Source organism: Pimephales promelas, chromosome 10 (genome assembly GCF_988280905.1).
Source record: "Pimephales promelas chromosome 10, fPimPro1.hap1.1, whole genome shotgun sequence".
NCBI lineage: Eukaryota > Metazoa > Chordata > Actinopteri > Cypriniformes > Leuciscidae > Pimephales > Pimephales promelas.
This window is the reverse complement of record NC_142778.1, coordinates 22,513,538-22,529,198: the sequence shown is the minus strand read 5'-3', so window position 1 is coordinate 22,529,198 and position 15,661 is coordinate 22,513,538. Positions and strand designations below refer to the sequence as shown.

General features: G+C 36.2%; 2 protein-coding genes across 2 annotated transcripts in view; one reads left to right on the top strand and one right to left on the bottom strand.

Annotated features, from left to right (window-relative positions):
* The window catches only part of mapk8ip2 (mitogen-activated protein kinase 8 interacting protein 2), a 39,894-nt gene extending 33,526 nt beyond the window's left edge, over nt 1-6,368 (top strand). The window contains exons 12-13 of the mRNA XM_039650509.2: nt 1,943-2,041; nt 2,570-6,368. Of these exons, the coding sequence (XP_039506443.2) occupies nt 1,943-2,041; nt 2,570-2,642 (172 nt within the window). The 3' untranslated portion in view covers nt 2,643-6,368. The remainder of the gene's footprint in view (nt 1-1,942; nt 2,042-2,569) is intronic.
* arsa (arylsulfatase A) lies at nt 5,110-12,972 on the bottom strand. Its single transcript, XM_039650538.2, has 8 exons — nt 12,560-12,972; nt 11,707-11,947; nt 11,327-11,545; nt 10,340-10,509; nt 10,138-10,262; nt 9,899-10,026; nt 8,953-9,055; nt 5,110-8,866 (listed from the first exon to the last, which is right to left on the bottom strand). The coding sequence occupies exons 1-8, from the start codon at nt 12,784-12,786 to the stop codon at nt 8,580-8,582; spliced, it is 1,500 nt and encodes a 499-aa protein (XP_039506472.2). The 5' UTR covers nt 12,787-12,972; the 3' UTR covers nt 5,110-8,579.
* Between the last annotated feature and the right edge of the window lie 2,689 nt (nt 12,973-15,661).

Below are 15,661 nucleotides of genomic sequence, written 5' to 3'. Positions count from 1 at the left end.
AACACGAGTGGACTCGGGAATAAGTCCGAGTCCTAAAAAAAAAAATGTTCGAGTACGAGTCAATTCCGAGTCCAAATGCACACGAGTCCATGACAAGACCAAGACCATTAAAATATGGTCTCGAGACCGAGTCCGAGACGAGTCCGAGTCTCGAGTACTACAACACTGGTAAATATGAACAAATTTTGATTTTGATGGCTGCAACACACCCCCAAAAAAAGTTGGGACAGAGACCAAATATAAGTGAAAAGATTATCCAAATTAGATTATCCAACTATTTTGAAACAGTCCACAATGAGCAGGTGAATTGGTAATAGTTGAGGGTAACATGTTTGGGTATAAAAGTGCTTCTCAGTCTTTTAAAACAAAGATGGGTCATGGCTCATCACTTTGTGCCATATATCTTGAGAGAATTGTCAAACAATTAAAAAAAATCACATTTCTCAATGCAAGATTGCAAAGAATGTATCCCTTTCATCATCTTCCATACATAATATTGTCACAAGAGGGAATCCAGAGAAATCTCAGTCTGTGCTGGGTAAGGCAGTAGACCTCTGTAGACCTCTGTTGAATGTGACTGACCTTTGAGCCCTCAGATGGTCATTGCACAAGATACCATCATACTACTCTGTCGAATACAGCCACATGTGCTCAGGATTAATTTGGAAAACCATTTTCACTGAACACAGTCTGACGCTGCATCAAGAAATGCCACTTGAGTAGAAAGCTTTACATCAGTTCTATGTGGAGATTCTCTGGGCCTGAGCTCATCTCAGATGGTCTAGAAGAAAGTGGAAATGTCTGCTGTGTTCAGAAGAATCCATGTTTCAGCTTGTTTTTGGGAGAAAATGGAATCGAGTGCTCAGTCCTAAAGACTAAAGGGACCAACTAGACTTTTACCAACGATAGGTGCAAAATCAAACATATTTCCTGGTATTGAGGTGCATCATTGCAAACGGTATGGGTAACTTGCATTATTGTGAAGGTACCATTGACATGGAGACATATATTTGGATTGTACAGAGGCATAAACTGCGGCATAAATCTTTCCTGGGAAGCAAGACAATGCCAGGCCTCATTCAGCACGTGCCACAACTGAGTGGTTTCTAGACACTGCACCATAGAAGGGATGTACTTGCCTGTTTACTTTAGCCCAGATATGTCTCTAATGGAAAATATATGGCCCATCATGAAAAAGAGAATCAGGCAAATATGACCACAGACTGTTGAGCGGCTGTCTTGTATCAGACAAGATTCCACCAGCAAAACTCCAACAATTATTATCCTCAACTCACAAATGATTAAAAAGTGTAATTAAAAGGAAAGGTGATGTGACACAGTGGTAAACATGTCTCTGTCCCAACTTTTTTGGGGTGTGTTGCAGCCTTCAAAATCAAAATTTGTTCATATTTACAAAATCCGATTATGATGGTCAGTGAAAACATTGGAAAACAGTTAGTTAAAAAGAACGAACAAATAACAGATTCTTGATTTGATTGCGTTTTACAAAATATGCCAACGTTTTCTGATTTGGGGTTATAAATCACCTTGTGTGATTCATTTAAATACATATGCAATAAGGTCAGCCGCAAAAATAATTGTGTCCATGCCTTTTCAGCACTAATTTTTCACTGCTAATTTTTAGTAAATCCTGACAGTAGTTTTTTTTAACGCTAAAAGAGGATTTGCGACTTTGCGCAAGCTATCAGTAAATCTGGCCCTTTGTATGATTTATGAGCTATTTTTCTCATGCGGACATACAAATCTCCCCACAAGGACAATGATTTTGGATATTGCCATCTTTTGTCTCAGTAATGTAGGGTTTACCAGGCCACACAAACACCGCAACACTTTCTTCTAATTTTAGTAACCCCCAAATAAGTCTTGGAAGATATTGGAGGTTTACTAACACTCACCCCTGTCTCTATGTGTCTTTCTGTAGTTATTTTGGTTTCATCACCAAGCACCCGATGCTGAACAGGTTTGCATGTCACGTCTTCGTCTCTCAGGACTCCATGAGACATGTAGCCGAGTGTGTGGGGTGAGTCTAATGCTCTTAAACATCACACAATAACATTCACCATGAACTTTTGAGACAGCCAAAAAGAAAAGAGAAGCCAATGAGAGTGATTGGTCTCTGCTCCATTATCAGAGCACAGAACAGACTGATGTGTGAATTATTAAAGCTTCTCTCTTTTGGAGCAGACAGGACACCTGAGTTATGGGCCCCAGATAGCTCTGCCTCTGCCACATTACACAGTATGACCTCATGAACACGTCATATACATTATTTAACCTTATCATCGAGCAGAGAAATGGAGGAAAAAGTTTAAAAACAGAAACTAAATTAAGCTCATCACCCTACACATTATCTACAGACTCACAGCTTCTTGTTTTCCGTAGTGTTGTTGAAATTATAACTCACCTAGTAAAAACGTGTCCTGGTATGTACAGTACAGTACATCACATTACAAAAATGGTTTGCCAACAGAATTTCAAAATAGCTTGTTGTGGGATTTTTGCTTCAATCTATGTTCTGATCACTTCTGACTCTGTGTGCTTGTTTTAGACGGGCATTCCACGAGTACTACCAGGAGCACTTAGAATACGCCTGTCCTACTGAAGATATCTACCTTGAGTAGAGGAGGAAAAGGGTAACCATGGCAACTGCTGACAGATGTCTGTTCCTGGGCTTGGCCACTACGAGGCGCCTGGCAGCCTTCTCAAATGTAACATAGGCCTAATCTCTTTATTCACTTCCTCAGTTTCTCTTGTTCTCTCAACATGAACTGAGCTGAATACTCTACATAGGCTCTTAGTGGTCTTTCTATTTATTTAAATGTTTATCGATTAATTTGTTCTCTTCACTGAGACGGATTGCCTGTTTATTTAACTTTTCTACTATATAATTAATTAGGGACATGGTTCGGGGTGGAAACATTGGTTCGATTTCTTTTTTTTATATATATAGTCCTGGTTTAGAAAAGGCGAAATATGACTTCATGTTTGAATGCATGGCTTTGAGGGTTATGCTCACAAACACACATACACACAGGAGAAATCTTACAGGCAATGTCTGAAATCAAAAGACAATGAAAGGTTTGAGTCTGAAGACCAGGATTGTTTGTATATATGTATTTGTCTGATTCTAATACATTGCTGTACTGGGTTTGTACTAAAAAAGGACAGGGCTGTAGGACGTGACCTGTAAACATTGATAGGTCTACAGATTGTCTGTTCCAATGTAGTAGAAGGTTTAATGTATGTTTCTGATTTTATTGCAATGTAGATACTGTACATTTAGGGACAATTGTAGGTGAATACAGATGCTTCATTACATCACGGTAAGCAAGTATCCTGCTCCATTTGTCTGCGAATTAAAAAGTGGGACGGATTGTAGGTAGGCAGGCTTGACGATGGTTTGGTGAATGGTATGAAGTCAACATATTTGACCCCAAAATCACAATAACTAATTTGCCATTGTGTCATTATTTTCATCACAATTTAACACCTACAATTACTGTAATGCATCCAGATGTTTAAGTGTTGAGTTTGTTTATCATTTTCATTATTTTCATCATAATTGATCACCCACAATGACTGGAATGCATTCAAATGTTTTAGTTTTGGGTTTATTTTTATTTTTTTCATTTTTAGCCATTGATGATTCTTAGAAACTCAGTAATAAAAATCATCCCATCAATATTTTTAATTAAAACCAGCATGCTACAAATACTACCATAATTTATAAATAATTTACAATGATTATATCATTAATATATTTAATAATATAATTAAAATATTAGTTAATACATTATTAATTAATATAACTATGGCTATATCATACAGTATTTTTCCTCTTTTTTTGTTTTACAGTAATGGAGGGTGTGGTTAGGGAATGTGATCATTTCCATTAAACAATAATTCTTGATTTTCTTAAATAAAAAATACTAGTATATCATTTTTTTTTTAATTATTATATATATATTTTTTCATTTAATTTTGGGGTGAAATATGATTTGTGCAATTCACCCAGCCGGCTATGCTACGGTCCTTTGGCTATTCAGTCAAATGATATTTCTCTAGCTTTCAAACCTGACAGCCTCTCTGCTACCACTGTCTGCTGTCTTGTATGATTATCAGGTTGGGCTGATGCTTTTAGCTTTTAAGCCTGATACAGTAGTTCACCTCTTATGCTTTGAACGTTAGCAAGTAGATATTTCATTGAGATGCAATACTTATAGACACTGAGCAAAATGAGTAAAAAGACTGTCCCAGTTCATTAGGAAATGCATTTAATGTGAACACTTTACAATAAGGTTAATTTATTAAACATTATTTAATGTATTAACTAACATGAACTAACCATGAGCAATACATTTGTTACTGTTTTTTGTTAATTTTTGTTAACGTTAGTTAATACAAATCCAGCTGTTTGTTCACAGTGCATTAATTAATGTTAAAAAGATTTTAATAAAGTATTAGTAAATGTTTAAATTAACATTAACAAAGATTAACAAATGCTGAAGAAGTATTGTTCATTCTTAGTTAATGTTAACGTATTGTAAAGTGTTCCTGAAATTATTTACCAATCAGTTTAAGCAGATAATTTACATCTCAGGACAAAGATTGCTTCATATTAGATTGAAAAAGAATAACACACCACGTTGAAGTTCTGTCCAGTGGTGGTCCATGGCTAATATTATCAGCAATGAATAAGTGTATCTCATTTATGTAGATGCCATGTGAATATGTAATAAGCTCAGGACATCAGAAACCAATCCTCCACTTTGTTTCGAGTTAGACTGTCTGACTTCTAACAAGACCTTGTCCTGACCTTGACCGCCACTGCTGAGACTGCACAGAGCAGATCCCCCTGCTGGCTTCATACAATAATTACCTCATTCAATCTGATGAAAGCAATCCAGGGCCATGCAACAATTCACAATCAAAATCATGACATTCAGTTAATATTGCAGGAAAATTTGATGAGTAGTTTTCATTAAAAATGACTTTGTAGATCCAAGGTAAAATGTGCAGGACATGAATAGGTCAAAATGAAGTAATGACAGCATATTTACATTCACATCAGACAGTTTTTCCAGGCAATTTCCTGTTTTATTATTAAGAAGCGTAGGGCTGTGTTCAGAATGGACTATTGGCATACTACGTAAACATACTACTAATTAAATTGCACGTTTAATTCAGGTAATGATGCGTTAAGATTCCCCAGTCTGTTAAAATAATGAAGGAGATCAAAATCACAGCTGCTATTTCATATTCATTTGTCCACTGCATTGGGGGATTTTTAGTATCCTGTCATTTGGCAAATGTAGTAGGTAATCTGATTTTTTTTTTCTTTTTTCAATTGATACAGATGGAAGTGCACACGCACAAAGTATACATGCTTTATACTAGCACGAGTAGTATGCTATTTTGAGCACAGCCCAACATTCCCTGCAAACATGACTGTATCTTCCAGCAGCCTGCAATCTGTTTTCATGGATATCCATTTATTTGTGACGGTGACGCTGTCACATAAGGAGTTTTATGTTTTCAATGTGACTTGTTTTTGTTTAGATTGCTGTAAATAATCTAGAGTCAGGGTCGCCATGCTGTGTCCTTTCTGTTGAGTATGTTATTGAGATAAATATGTACATTTAAAAGAAATAATAAAAATAATAATGTTGATAATCTCACAACCAAAAGCCAACTGTGATGGGGTGAAAAGATATAAATAGATTTTAATTAGTATTTGTATCTTTCCTTTACCTGCTATACATTGGTATACATCTGTTGTTGGATGTGTGCTCACCATGTGCGGAATAAAATGCAATCGCTGATGTTCCAACAGATCCGCCGTGTCAATTAGATGTTCAGATCCTCATTCACAAATAGACACTCATCAAATGTCCCAAATCTCCATTCTCTGCATTTCATCATTGCATTTAATGGGTCAAATCAGCAGCATCAGTTATTTCAGTCGGAGTTCCCAATCCTCAGTTATGACTGTTACATTACATTTTGTGTGTTCATACAGTAAATCAATATCTTAAATATTTTAGCCTTCACTTTAGCAATTTGTAGTGACAAATTGGCTGTGAAACCCCTAACACATTCAGGCAGAGCATCTAATATTTCTACTTAAGCTTGGGTAGCTGAAATACAATTACAAGAAATGCAAAGTTCTGGACTTAAACTTACATAATTCAGTCCTTCACTGTATAACGGAAACAGCTTCAGTATGACAAACCTATGTATCTTGTATCTTTAACAATGACAACTTGTAAAAAAAAAAATCAAACAAAAAAAATCTCACTGCCTTGTCATTTTGGTCTTATGAATAAAATACTATATGCTTGATGTCACCAAGTGTTTCTGGGTTTTTATTTTGTCAACGGTGAGACTTTGCCGCTTGTGGGACTGATGCTGGTTGATAGCAATTTTGTAAATTCTCTCATCTGCTGTCTCTAGGCCGTCTTTACACTGCAAACAGTTTCATGCAAGATCCTATATTCCTAATTCAATGACTCTAGGTCAGTGGTTCTCAACCACTGGATTGGGCCGATTAGGGCCCTAAGCAAATTTCCATGGGCTGCAGATTTAATATTTAAATGAATAAATGATTATTAATATAATTTAACTCTAAATTAAAATGTGAAAACCACAAAACCCCACATGTTCTCTCAATAATTATTGATTTTATTGAAGAACATTTAGTGCTTAACTTCTTCAATCACAAAATAAATCATGACTAATTAATTTAATATATCATATTTAATAAATATCAATACATTTTTTTTTGGTGGGGAGTGCTTTTAAATTTGAAAAGGTTGAAAACCACTGCTCTAATTTTGCACTGTTTAGTTAAACCATTCAGCATTGTAAATATAGTAAGTATTTTAATGATTATAATATTTTTTTCTATCTATACGTTCTAATAAATGGGAAGTCATTCAGCTAGTTAGAATGTGTAAGACAAGGAGGAATAGAAAAACTCTAGACCTGTGTTCTTTTAATTCCTTTTATTTCTAAAACTTAATGATTAGGTGTTAAAAGCAGACTGATATCAAATTCATCTCAAAAGACAGTAGGCCTATGAGATAAATTGGAGAGTAAACATTCATACATTTGTGCTTAAAAAAACAAACAAACACATTCTATAACTGTCATTTAGCTCCGCAATTCCCTTTGAAAACACCAGTAACTTCAATCATACTATCATGTAGTCACTTACAGTTACTGTCATGACAGTAGGGCTGGATATCGTTCAAAATGTTTCAATATCGATAACAATACCTCGACTTCATTTTCTGAACGACACATTTTTTTGATACCAATTACATTACAAATTACCTTAAGTGAAATGTACAGGTATGTGGAACACCTGCTAGGCATTGCTACAGGTCACACCCCCTCTTGGTGCCCACAACGCACCAAAGACAGCTCGCAGACACCTCGCAGACAGGTCACCGAGCTCAGAAAAATATCTAGCATGCTAGATATCTCGAGCAGTCGCGCGACTCAATCTCAGTGATGTCATGAGTACAGCCAATCATAGCAACGCATGGGTTGAGGACACCAGGTAAATCTTACTTTTTCTTTTTTGCATTTTTTTTCTCAGAGCAGATCGTCGAGCAAACAGTGTGCAGCACTAGTTTCTGTCTGACGTCCATATTCGCGTCATTTCTGGTTCGTTTTATTGCGTGGTTTTTCGTGAAAAAACATGGTTTCTAGACCAGATAGAATCGTGTTGTTGTCAACTCGTTATTTGTTTGATTATTTTCAGGATTTAGACCGTACTATAGTACTGAAACAGCTCTCATTGAGTCACAAATGATATGCTCTTATCATCCGATCGTGGTTGTATCTCTGTGTAGTGCGTTGTTAACTCGTGTAGTGAGTCACCTTCTGTTGTGGATCAATCACGTTGTGTTGTGTGGTGTGAACAGCTAAACAACTTGAACACTCATGATTTCACTGAGAGCAAGTCATGTAATGTGAACTGCACAGTTCAGCCCAACATTTTAAAATCATGTAGTGTGAACTAGCTTAACGTGCTCCAGTTTCTCCATGGTGGTTTCGAGCTTCCCACTCTTCTTTTCCTCAAGCAGCTGTCTGGCATGCTTAAAGGGGTCTTTGAAGAAGCTGGCTTGTTCTTTCAATTTCCTGCCCTTGCGGATACGTTCAGCCCTGCAAAGCCTGGACAGTTTTTGTCTGATCTCCTCCCACAAGACTTTTAGACCCTGTTTCTCTGCCTGCGTTGCCTTCCTTCAGTTCTTCCGTAGTTGTTGGTGCCTTCACACTAGATGGTCAGTCTCCCTTTTCCTCATTCCCTTCTCACTTTGGTCGGTCCTCTGGATGGAAGTCACTTTGCCAAACCTGTTCTTGCAGGCCTGGTATACCAACTGGTATATCACCAATACCAGCTGATATACTTTTTTAATACCAATTTTAAAAAAAATCAAATTACAATACATATTACCTAAAAAAATATATTATAAAATCAAATTTTCATGGTCATGCTGGGATTCGACAGTGTTCTGTGTTCCGGCTGACTACTGCTTTTATTAAAGTGCTTAAGTGCAGTGGCAGCATTTGGGTTTAGGGGTGCAATTCGGATTGCAGCAGGGCTCGAGTGCAGAGTCTGTGCCTTTGGCAATCTGACTTTCACCAAACACCATAGAAGCCTCAAACTGCTCCTTGATGGTCTGAATTTCCTTGAGCACAGGGTCCCATTCAGTACCATCAAGGTTATAGTTTTCTGAGGGGTCTGCCTCCAGGTTAAATAGTAAAGGAGGATCATGATACTTGAAGGCCAGTAATGAGCAGTTGTTGTCTGGGGTGGTCTCACTGTGAGCTGCGCCTGAGTTATGGGGGAAAAGACGTATTAGAAATAAATAGGAAGGAAGTGAGGTTTAAATAGGGAGTCTTAACAAATGGTGAACGTACCCCGTGTAAAGTAATGGGCTTTGAAATTTTTCCATCTCACTGCAAACACGCTATACTTCTTACTTGGGTCAGTGGGGTAGTAAAACATGGTCTGTCTTTTACTCTGAAACACAAATAACATTGGCTTAACAACATTACATTTTGGCCAATTTTGGAGGCGTACAAAGTTTCAGATCTTTTTGTCACTTTTATATCCTTACCAAGAAGGTAATGAAATGTGCTTGAGGATATATTATAAATAAATTAAATAATTAAAAATAGATGTGCAACATAAAAAAAAAGGGTCTCGAAAATTGTTTTTAATGACCAGTCTCATCACAAGAGCTCGTTCAGGGTAAAATAATCAAAGAATCCAGAGAAACAAACAAACAAAAAAATGTTAAGCAGCTGATTTAAACTTTAATGATAATAAGAAATGTTTCTTAAACCGCAAATCAGCATATTTCATTCCTTTCTGAAGGATCATGTGACACCGAATACTGGAGTAATGGCTTATCATTACAGGAATAATTTACATTTTAAAATATTCAAATAGAAAAAAATTAGTAATACTATTAAACAATATTACTGTTTTACTGTATTTATGTTAAAAATAAAATAATGTAAAACCCATTAAATCGGTAACACTTTAGTTTATGGTCCAATTCTCCCTATTAACTACTTGCTTATTAGCATGAATAAATTACTAGGATATTGGCTATTTATTAGTACTTATAAAACACATATTAATGCCTTTTTCTGCATGACCATATTCTACATCCCTTAATCCTAGCCAATACCTTGCTGATTAACTATTAATAATCAGTAATTAGGGGTTTACTGAGGCAAAAGTTGTAGTGAATAGTGAGAATTGGACCCCAAAAAAATCTTACCAACTCCAAACTTTTGAACAGTAGTTCAAAATTTATTCAGTATATAACTTCATTTTGATCATTTTGGCTCTTACCGGTCCTTTATTGAACAGGATGTCTATCATGTCCACCCCGTCCAGCTGCACCTCGGGTAATGGAGCCCCAGCCAGTTTGGCAAAGGTGGGCAGAATGTCCAAAGAGCTGGCCAGTGCACGGGTGACACCTTTGAATGATGGGAAAATATGTGAAATAAATGTCCTCCATTTTTTTAAAAAAAAGTATGGTATATTTCTTTTAGCTGAATTTATAAGCCGAGCTGTTTATCTCTCAGGACCTGGTTGAATGAATCCAGGCCAATATGCGATGGCCGGCTCTCTCATTCCTCCTTCGTAAGTCGTGCCTTTGCCACATTTCATCAGTCCCGCATTTCCCCCACGTGACTTCCGCATTAGCTCTGGCCTGGGATCGCACACATATATAGAAATCATGGGACATAGAAACACTCATAAAAGAAGAAACACTTATACCACACCTACCCATTGTCACCAGTGAAGAAGATGAGAGTATTGTTGATCACACCGGTCTCCTCCAGAGTTTGCAGAATCTTCCCCACTGTGCCATCAAATTCCATCAAAGCATCACCGAATGGCCCACGCGGTGACTTACCTGCATAGTCCGCACCTGCATACTGAGGGTAGTGTGTGTGCTAGAAAAAGAGACCATGCAGAAAGGGTTGAGATGTTAAAAATCCCATTTATTTTGAAATATATTGTGTGAAACCTTCTAGAAAGGCTTGCTATAAGCTCTGAGATTGTTAAATGATAGTTAAAACTTCTGTGGAAACCTTTAGGAAATCAGTGTGACTTCCACTATTTCAATTGTTTATTTAAATAATTTTAATTGCTTAATTCTTAATGAAAAACTACACTACCTACAATGCACCTCTTTGGACCATCCAATCAGAAAAGTCACTGTTACCAGGGAAAAGAGAAATGTGCCAAGAGGTAATCAGCGACTGGCCACTCCCATGAAGCTTTGCAAGACGGAATTAAGCAAGTCGCCCCACAACCCAAACAACTTGTATACATTTAAATAATTTGCAGGAAACTAACTAAGCTAAGAAATAATTTGTATTTTATATTATTGATGACTACAAGTCAATTGTTTTTATATTGCAGTTTTATATTATCAGCAAATTACAAACAATATTGTATCATGGGATGCCTTCATTGAATAATTAAAATTTCAGTAAACAGTTTCTTGACTCTTTACATAAAGCATTTGTACCCAAAGGTAAAATTAAGTTGATTAAAAATAACCATGTAACAGGTTTTTTATTTGTTTTTTTTTATTTGTTTACATTTTTTCAAATAAAAATAATTATACTCTATGAATAAGCTACTCCTTTTCAAACACACCTTCTGTCTAGTAAATAATCAAAAATATTGGTGTTGTGAGAGTATTGGTATTTTTAGGGACATACAAGCATTATAAAGATGATTTGATTAAGATTCTTGACTTACATGTGAAGGATAATACAAGAAGAATGGGCTCTTATTTAGGACGGCATCATTAATGAACTGAGACGCAAATTCGCTGTAGGCCTTCTCAAGCTGCAGGAAATCTGCAGGCTGCTGCTTGATAATCTCATTAAACATGAGAGGCACAGTTACCACACCCTGATCACAGAGGCCATAGCACTTCACATCTGGAGGAAAGCAGGTGAGATTCTGACAGGGACCCTATGATACAGATATAAAGGGGTTATTATGCCATGATGAGAGAGATCAACACAATTAAGTTAAGAACATCAAATCTAATACACTTGTATTAAAATATATATTATAATAATGCAATGCAATTTCCAAATGAGACTCAAAATAATACAAGAAAACATAATTACCTGGTCATGCGAGTATGGGATTCCAAGATAATTGTCAAAGCCCTGTCTGGTGGGTAGGAAAGTGCCATTAAGTCCAACGCCCAGGTGCCACTTTCCGATAATGGCTGTTGTGTAACCCTGAGCCTTCAGGACCTCTGCGATAGTGGTCTCGTTGAGTGGGAGACCCCCTCTTGAGCCCGGATAGAGCACACCCGGATAAATGCCGGAACGAGTCTGGAAGCGACCCGTCAGCAAGGCTGCCCTGGGCCAAAAAAAATAGTATGTAAGACAAAATGCTGCACATTATTGCATATATGCAGCACAACTGTTGTCAGAATGAGGATAAATTGTAATCAGGTTGACATTGTTTACTTTCATTCTTCACAAGGGAAATGAAAGGTCAAGGTGATCACACTGCATATAACGTTATCATGCAGTGCACATCATATAAACATTTGGACAAATTTAGATAATGTTTTTCTACTGGTATGTTTTATCTGTGAATATTAGCCTGTATTCTGGCGCCATCTTCTGTTGCCAGACACTGCACGATCAATTACACATTATGTAAAGTCAGTGATTTTGTAAAATATCTAATCAATTCTACAATAAATAAAGAGGTTTTTTTTTTTTGATAGCCTGAAAGCAAAAAACAAATACAGTTCAGATAATTCTGAAATAACGGCGCTATATTAAACTAAATATGTTCATTTAAAATAATAATTAATTTTTACAATAATTAATATTCATCATTTCTAATTTTACAATTATAATACATGTGCAGATACCTGGATGGTGATTCAAAAAACGCCAAAAGCTCGTGTTCAAGAGAACACATGAAAGTATTATGGATGACAGGTGGATTTGGCTTTACCTGGAGGGGCTGCACACGGGACTCGTGACGTAGAAGTCGGTAAAACGCAGACCTTTCGCCGCTAGTCTGTCTAGATTCGGAGTGAGAGAGCTTGGGTGTCCAAAACACCCCAGATCACCGTAACCCAAATCATCGGCGAAAAGCAGAACGAAATTCGGCGGTGATGCGCGAGCACAATGAACTATGATCAAAGCAAGCAACGCGAGGTTACACGTCAAATCCATCATCTGTTACGCAGCTTACAAAGGTGTTATAATTTGTACCCTTATACAACATTAAGTATTATGACAGTTACCGCTTTGTTATTATCTTCGGGTCTTTTCTTCGCAGCTTTATCGTTGCTATTTAAAATTACATCACGTGGAAGTCTCTCGGGTTTTTCATGTCATATGATCACTGACACGTGATCCGATTCCGAAGTGGCTGCTTCTTCTTCTGTGGATTTATTGGCGGGTCGCATGCCCGCTTTTAAGGTGCATACCGCCACCTCCTGTACTGGAGTGAAAAGAGATTTCAGACCAGACCTTATTAAACACCGTTTGTGTTTAAGCTAGAGAGTTTAAATTCATTGCATCATATGTTCTGTAGCCTAGTTTTCTTTGTAGTTCATACAAAATAACTATCAACTGTTTCCTTAACTTAGCATATTTCACATATTTCTGTGTTTTCCTATGTTCAGTGTAGAATTAAGTTTTGCATGACCCGTCTTACAACTATCTGATCTTCTCTACTTAAGTTTTGTTGAAAAATGTCTACGGTTTTTATGTAGCATGCTCCAATTTCCTTGCATATCCTATTCTTTAATTATAGCTTTTTCCTCCTTCCTAAAGAAACTGTAATAGTAGGAATGTTCCGTTTATGTGACTCTTTAGAGATTCTTATCAGATCTTATCAGATTTTTAATTTTCTGGTATACTATCAACATATGCTGGTACCCAAAGAAAATGTACTATTATTCCAGCTAATCTTAATCTATACAATACATTCAATATTTTCTATTAAAATATCATATAATGGTTTGTAATTTTTGAAGACTCGTAAGTCTTCTACCCAACAGAGTGCCATCAGAATAGCCACCATTTCTGCAATGTACTGTAGACTATACAGAAGTCCCATCTGTTAACCTCCTATATTTTCCTATTTTAAATTCTGGGACATAATGCAGATCCAGTATGATCTATCTCTGGGTTTCTTGATCATCTGTGAATACCAGCCTGCAGAAATGAATAATAACCAGTTCTGATATGTTCTATTGTATAGCTTGATATTAATATATCTGATATGTTCTATTGTATAGCTTGATATTATATATATATTAATATATTAATGATTAATTGATATTAATATATTGATATTAATGTCATTCTGTCCTTTTTGAATATCCTCATGAATTTGTAAATCAATGGTTGCAGCTAGCATACTAATCCCAAATAAGTGACAAAATAATGCAAACATTTTCCTATTTACATGTTGTGATTTGTATAGTCATAGTCACATAGTGTACAAATAACAAGGTCATATGAGACAGCCATCATTTAACCGTATAAATATTGGGAACTATATTTTCAGAAGGCGAAGCACCGCTACTTAGGCGGAGTCTAAATAACTATCTAAATAATTAATAATATAAATAACTAATACAATTAGTCAATTTTATTCAAAGGCTTCGGTGAGAAATATCATGTGTTTATCAAATGCAATTATTAAGAACGCTATTCTTATTCCTATTATTTCTGTATCAAAGAAATCGTTTAAGCTTTTTTCTAAAATGTTTGGGAAATGCATTGGGATCCAAAGACTTGAGACCATAGTGGCTAGTATAATTTACTAGCCCTTATTTACTACAGATTTTGTCATTACAGGGCCCAGATCTATAGCTACTAAGGAGTTGATTTGGCAATGTCATATCTGACACACACACACACACACACTTATGTTAATCATATGGATTTTAGGTCTCAGTGTATTTGATCCCTCTGCATATGTTTGCACTTTTTAAATTTGTTTTTCAGGATGCAAAAAGAAATATGAATATTCTGAAGAATTTATTTATTTTTAATTCTATTTTTTTTTAAATAATTTATGTTAAATACAGTTTTTTTTATTCGCTTAGAATTTTTGCAAGTAAGGTGTACATTTTCAAAACTGATCACACTTGTAATGCAGCTAGTCATTCTTTCAAAACCTGGTATATGCTTTCAGTTAGTTTGCCGAATGTTTTCAGTCCATGCCGAATCAATGCTTGACATTGATCTACACTGATGTCATCACCTGCATCAACCATGGCCTGAAGGAGGGTGGGATGCTCAAGGGGTTGGCGATCATAGACCTTTCACCTCCATACTTAAAAAAAAATCCTCAATAGGGTTGAGGAAAGGAGAGTATGGAGGCAAGTAGAGGGACATGAATTGGGGTGAAGATGTGCAGCATTATAGGAGCGAAGTAATGGCTTACGTCCTATGACACCATCTTTAGAATTAGTTGCGCACATGGAGATGTTTCCATAATTTTGTATTTTGTCGTCCATGTTGTCCAGTGTAGCGATGTAACCAGAATCATGGTTCGTTCATCTGAACACAAATAATGCACATTCCATCTGAAATCCAAAGTTTTTACACTCTGAACTCGCAAATGTAAATCAGGACTCTCAGCAATCTAAAATACCGGCATGGTGCCAAACATGTCTGGCATTAGATGTCTGGCATTGATAGAGTTTCCTCTCTCTCTTCAAAATCTCTCTTCTCTTCAGATCTCTTCTTCAGTCCGTTTAGTTTTGTTTTTGTTTTCAGTCTTCATTAGTTTAATTTTATTAAATGGATTTAATAATTTTTTTTAATTTATTAAATCCATTACATTTATTTATTGACTCTCTCTGTTGCTCATATTTCGAAGTCCCTTTAGAATTTGTTGATACTTTAATTAGTATTTTATAAAAGAGGAAAGTTATTTTTCTTGGCCAGAAAGATAGCCTTTCTTGCAAGTCTATAAGGATAATTTCTCTTGAGGGTTGATGTAAGATCGTACAATATGTTTGCTGGACGAACCGATTATTCGATAACAGATTAATTCCATAAGGGTTATCCTTTGAATCTGTCCAAGAAA

Excerpts from the sequence above, each read along its gene's own strand:
- arsa (XM_039650538.2), bottom strand. The coding sequence starts at position 12,786 with ATGATGGATTTGACGTGTAACCTCGCGTTGCTTGCTTTGATCATAGTT. Across the intron at positions 11,546-11,706 it reads TCCCATACTCGCATGACCAG|GGTCCCTGTCAGAATCTCAC; the intron begins GTAATTATGTTT and ends TCTGTATCATAG. Across the intron at positions 9,056-9,898 it reads TCCTGTTCAATAAAGGACCG|AGTAAAAGACAGACCATGTT; the intron begins GTAAGAGCCAAA and ends TTTGTGTTTCAG.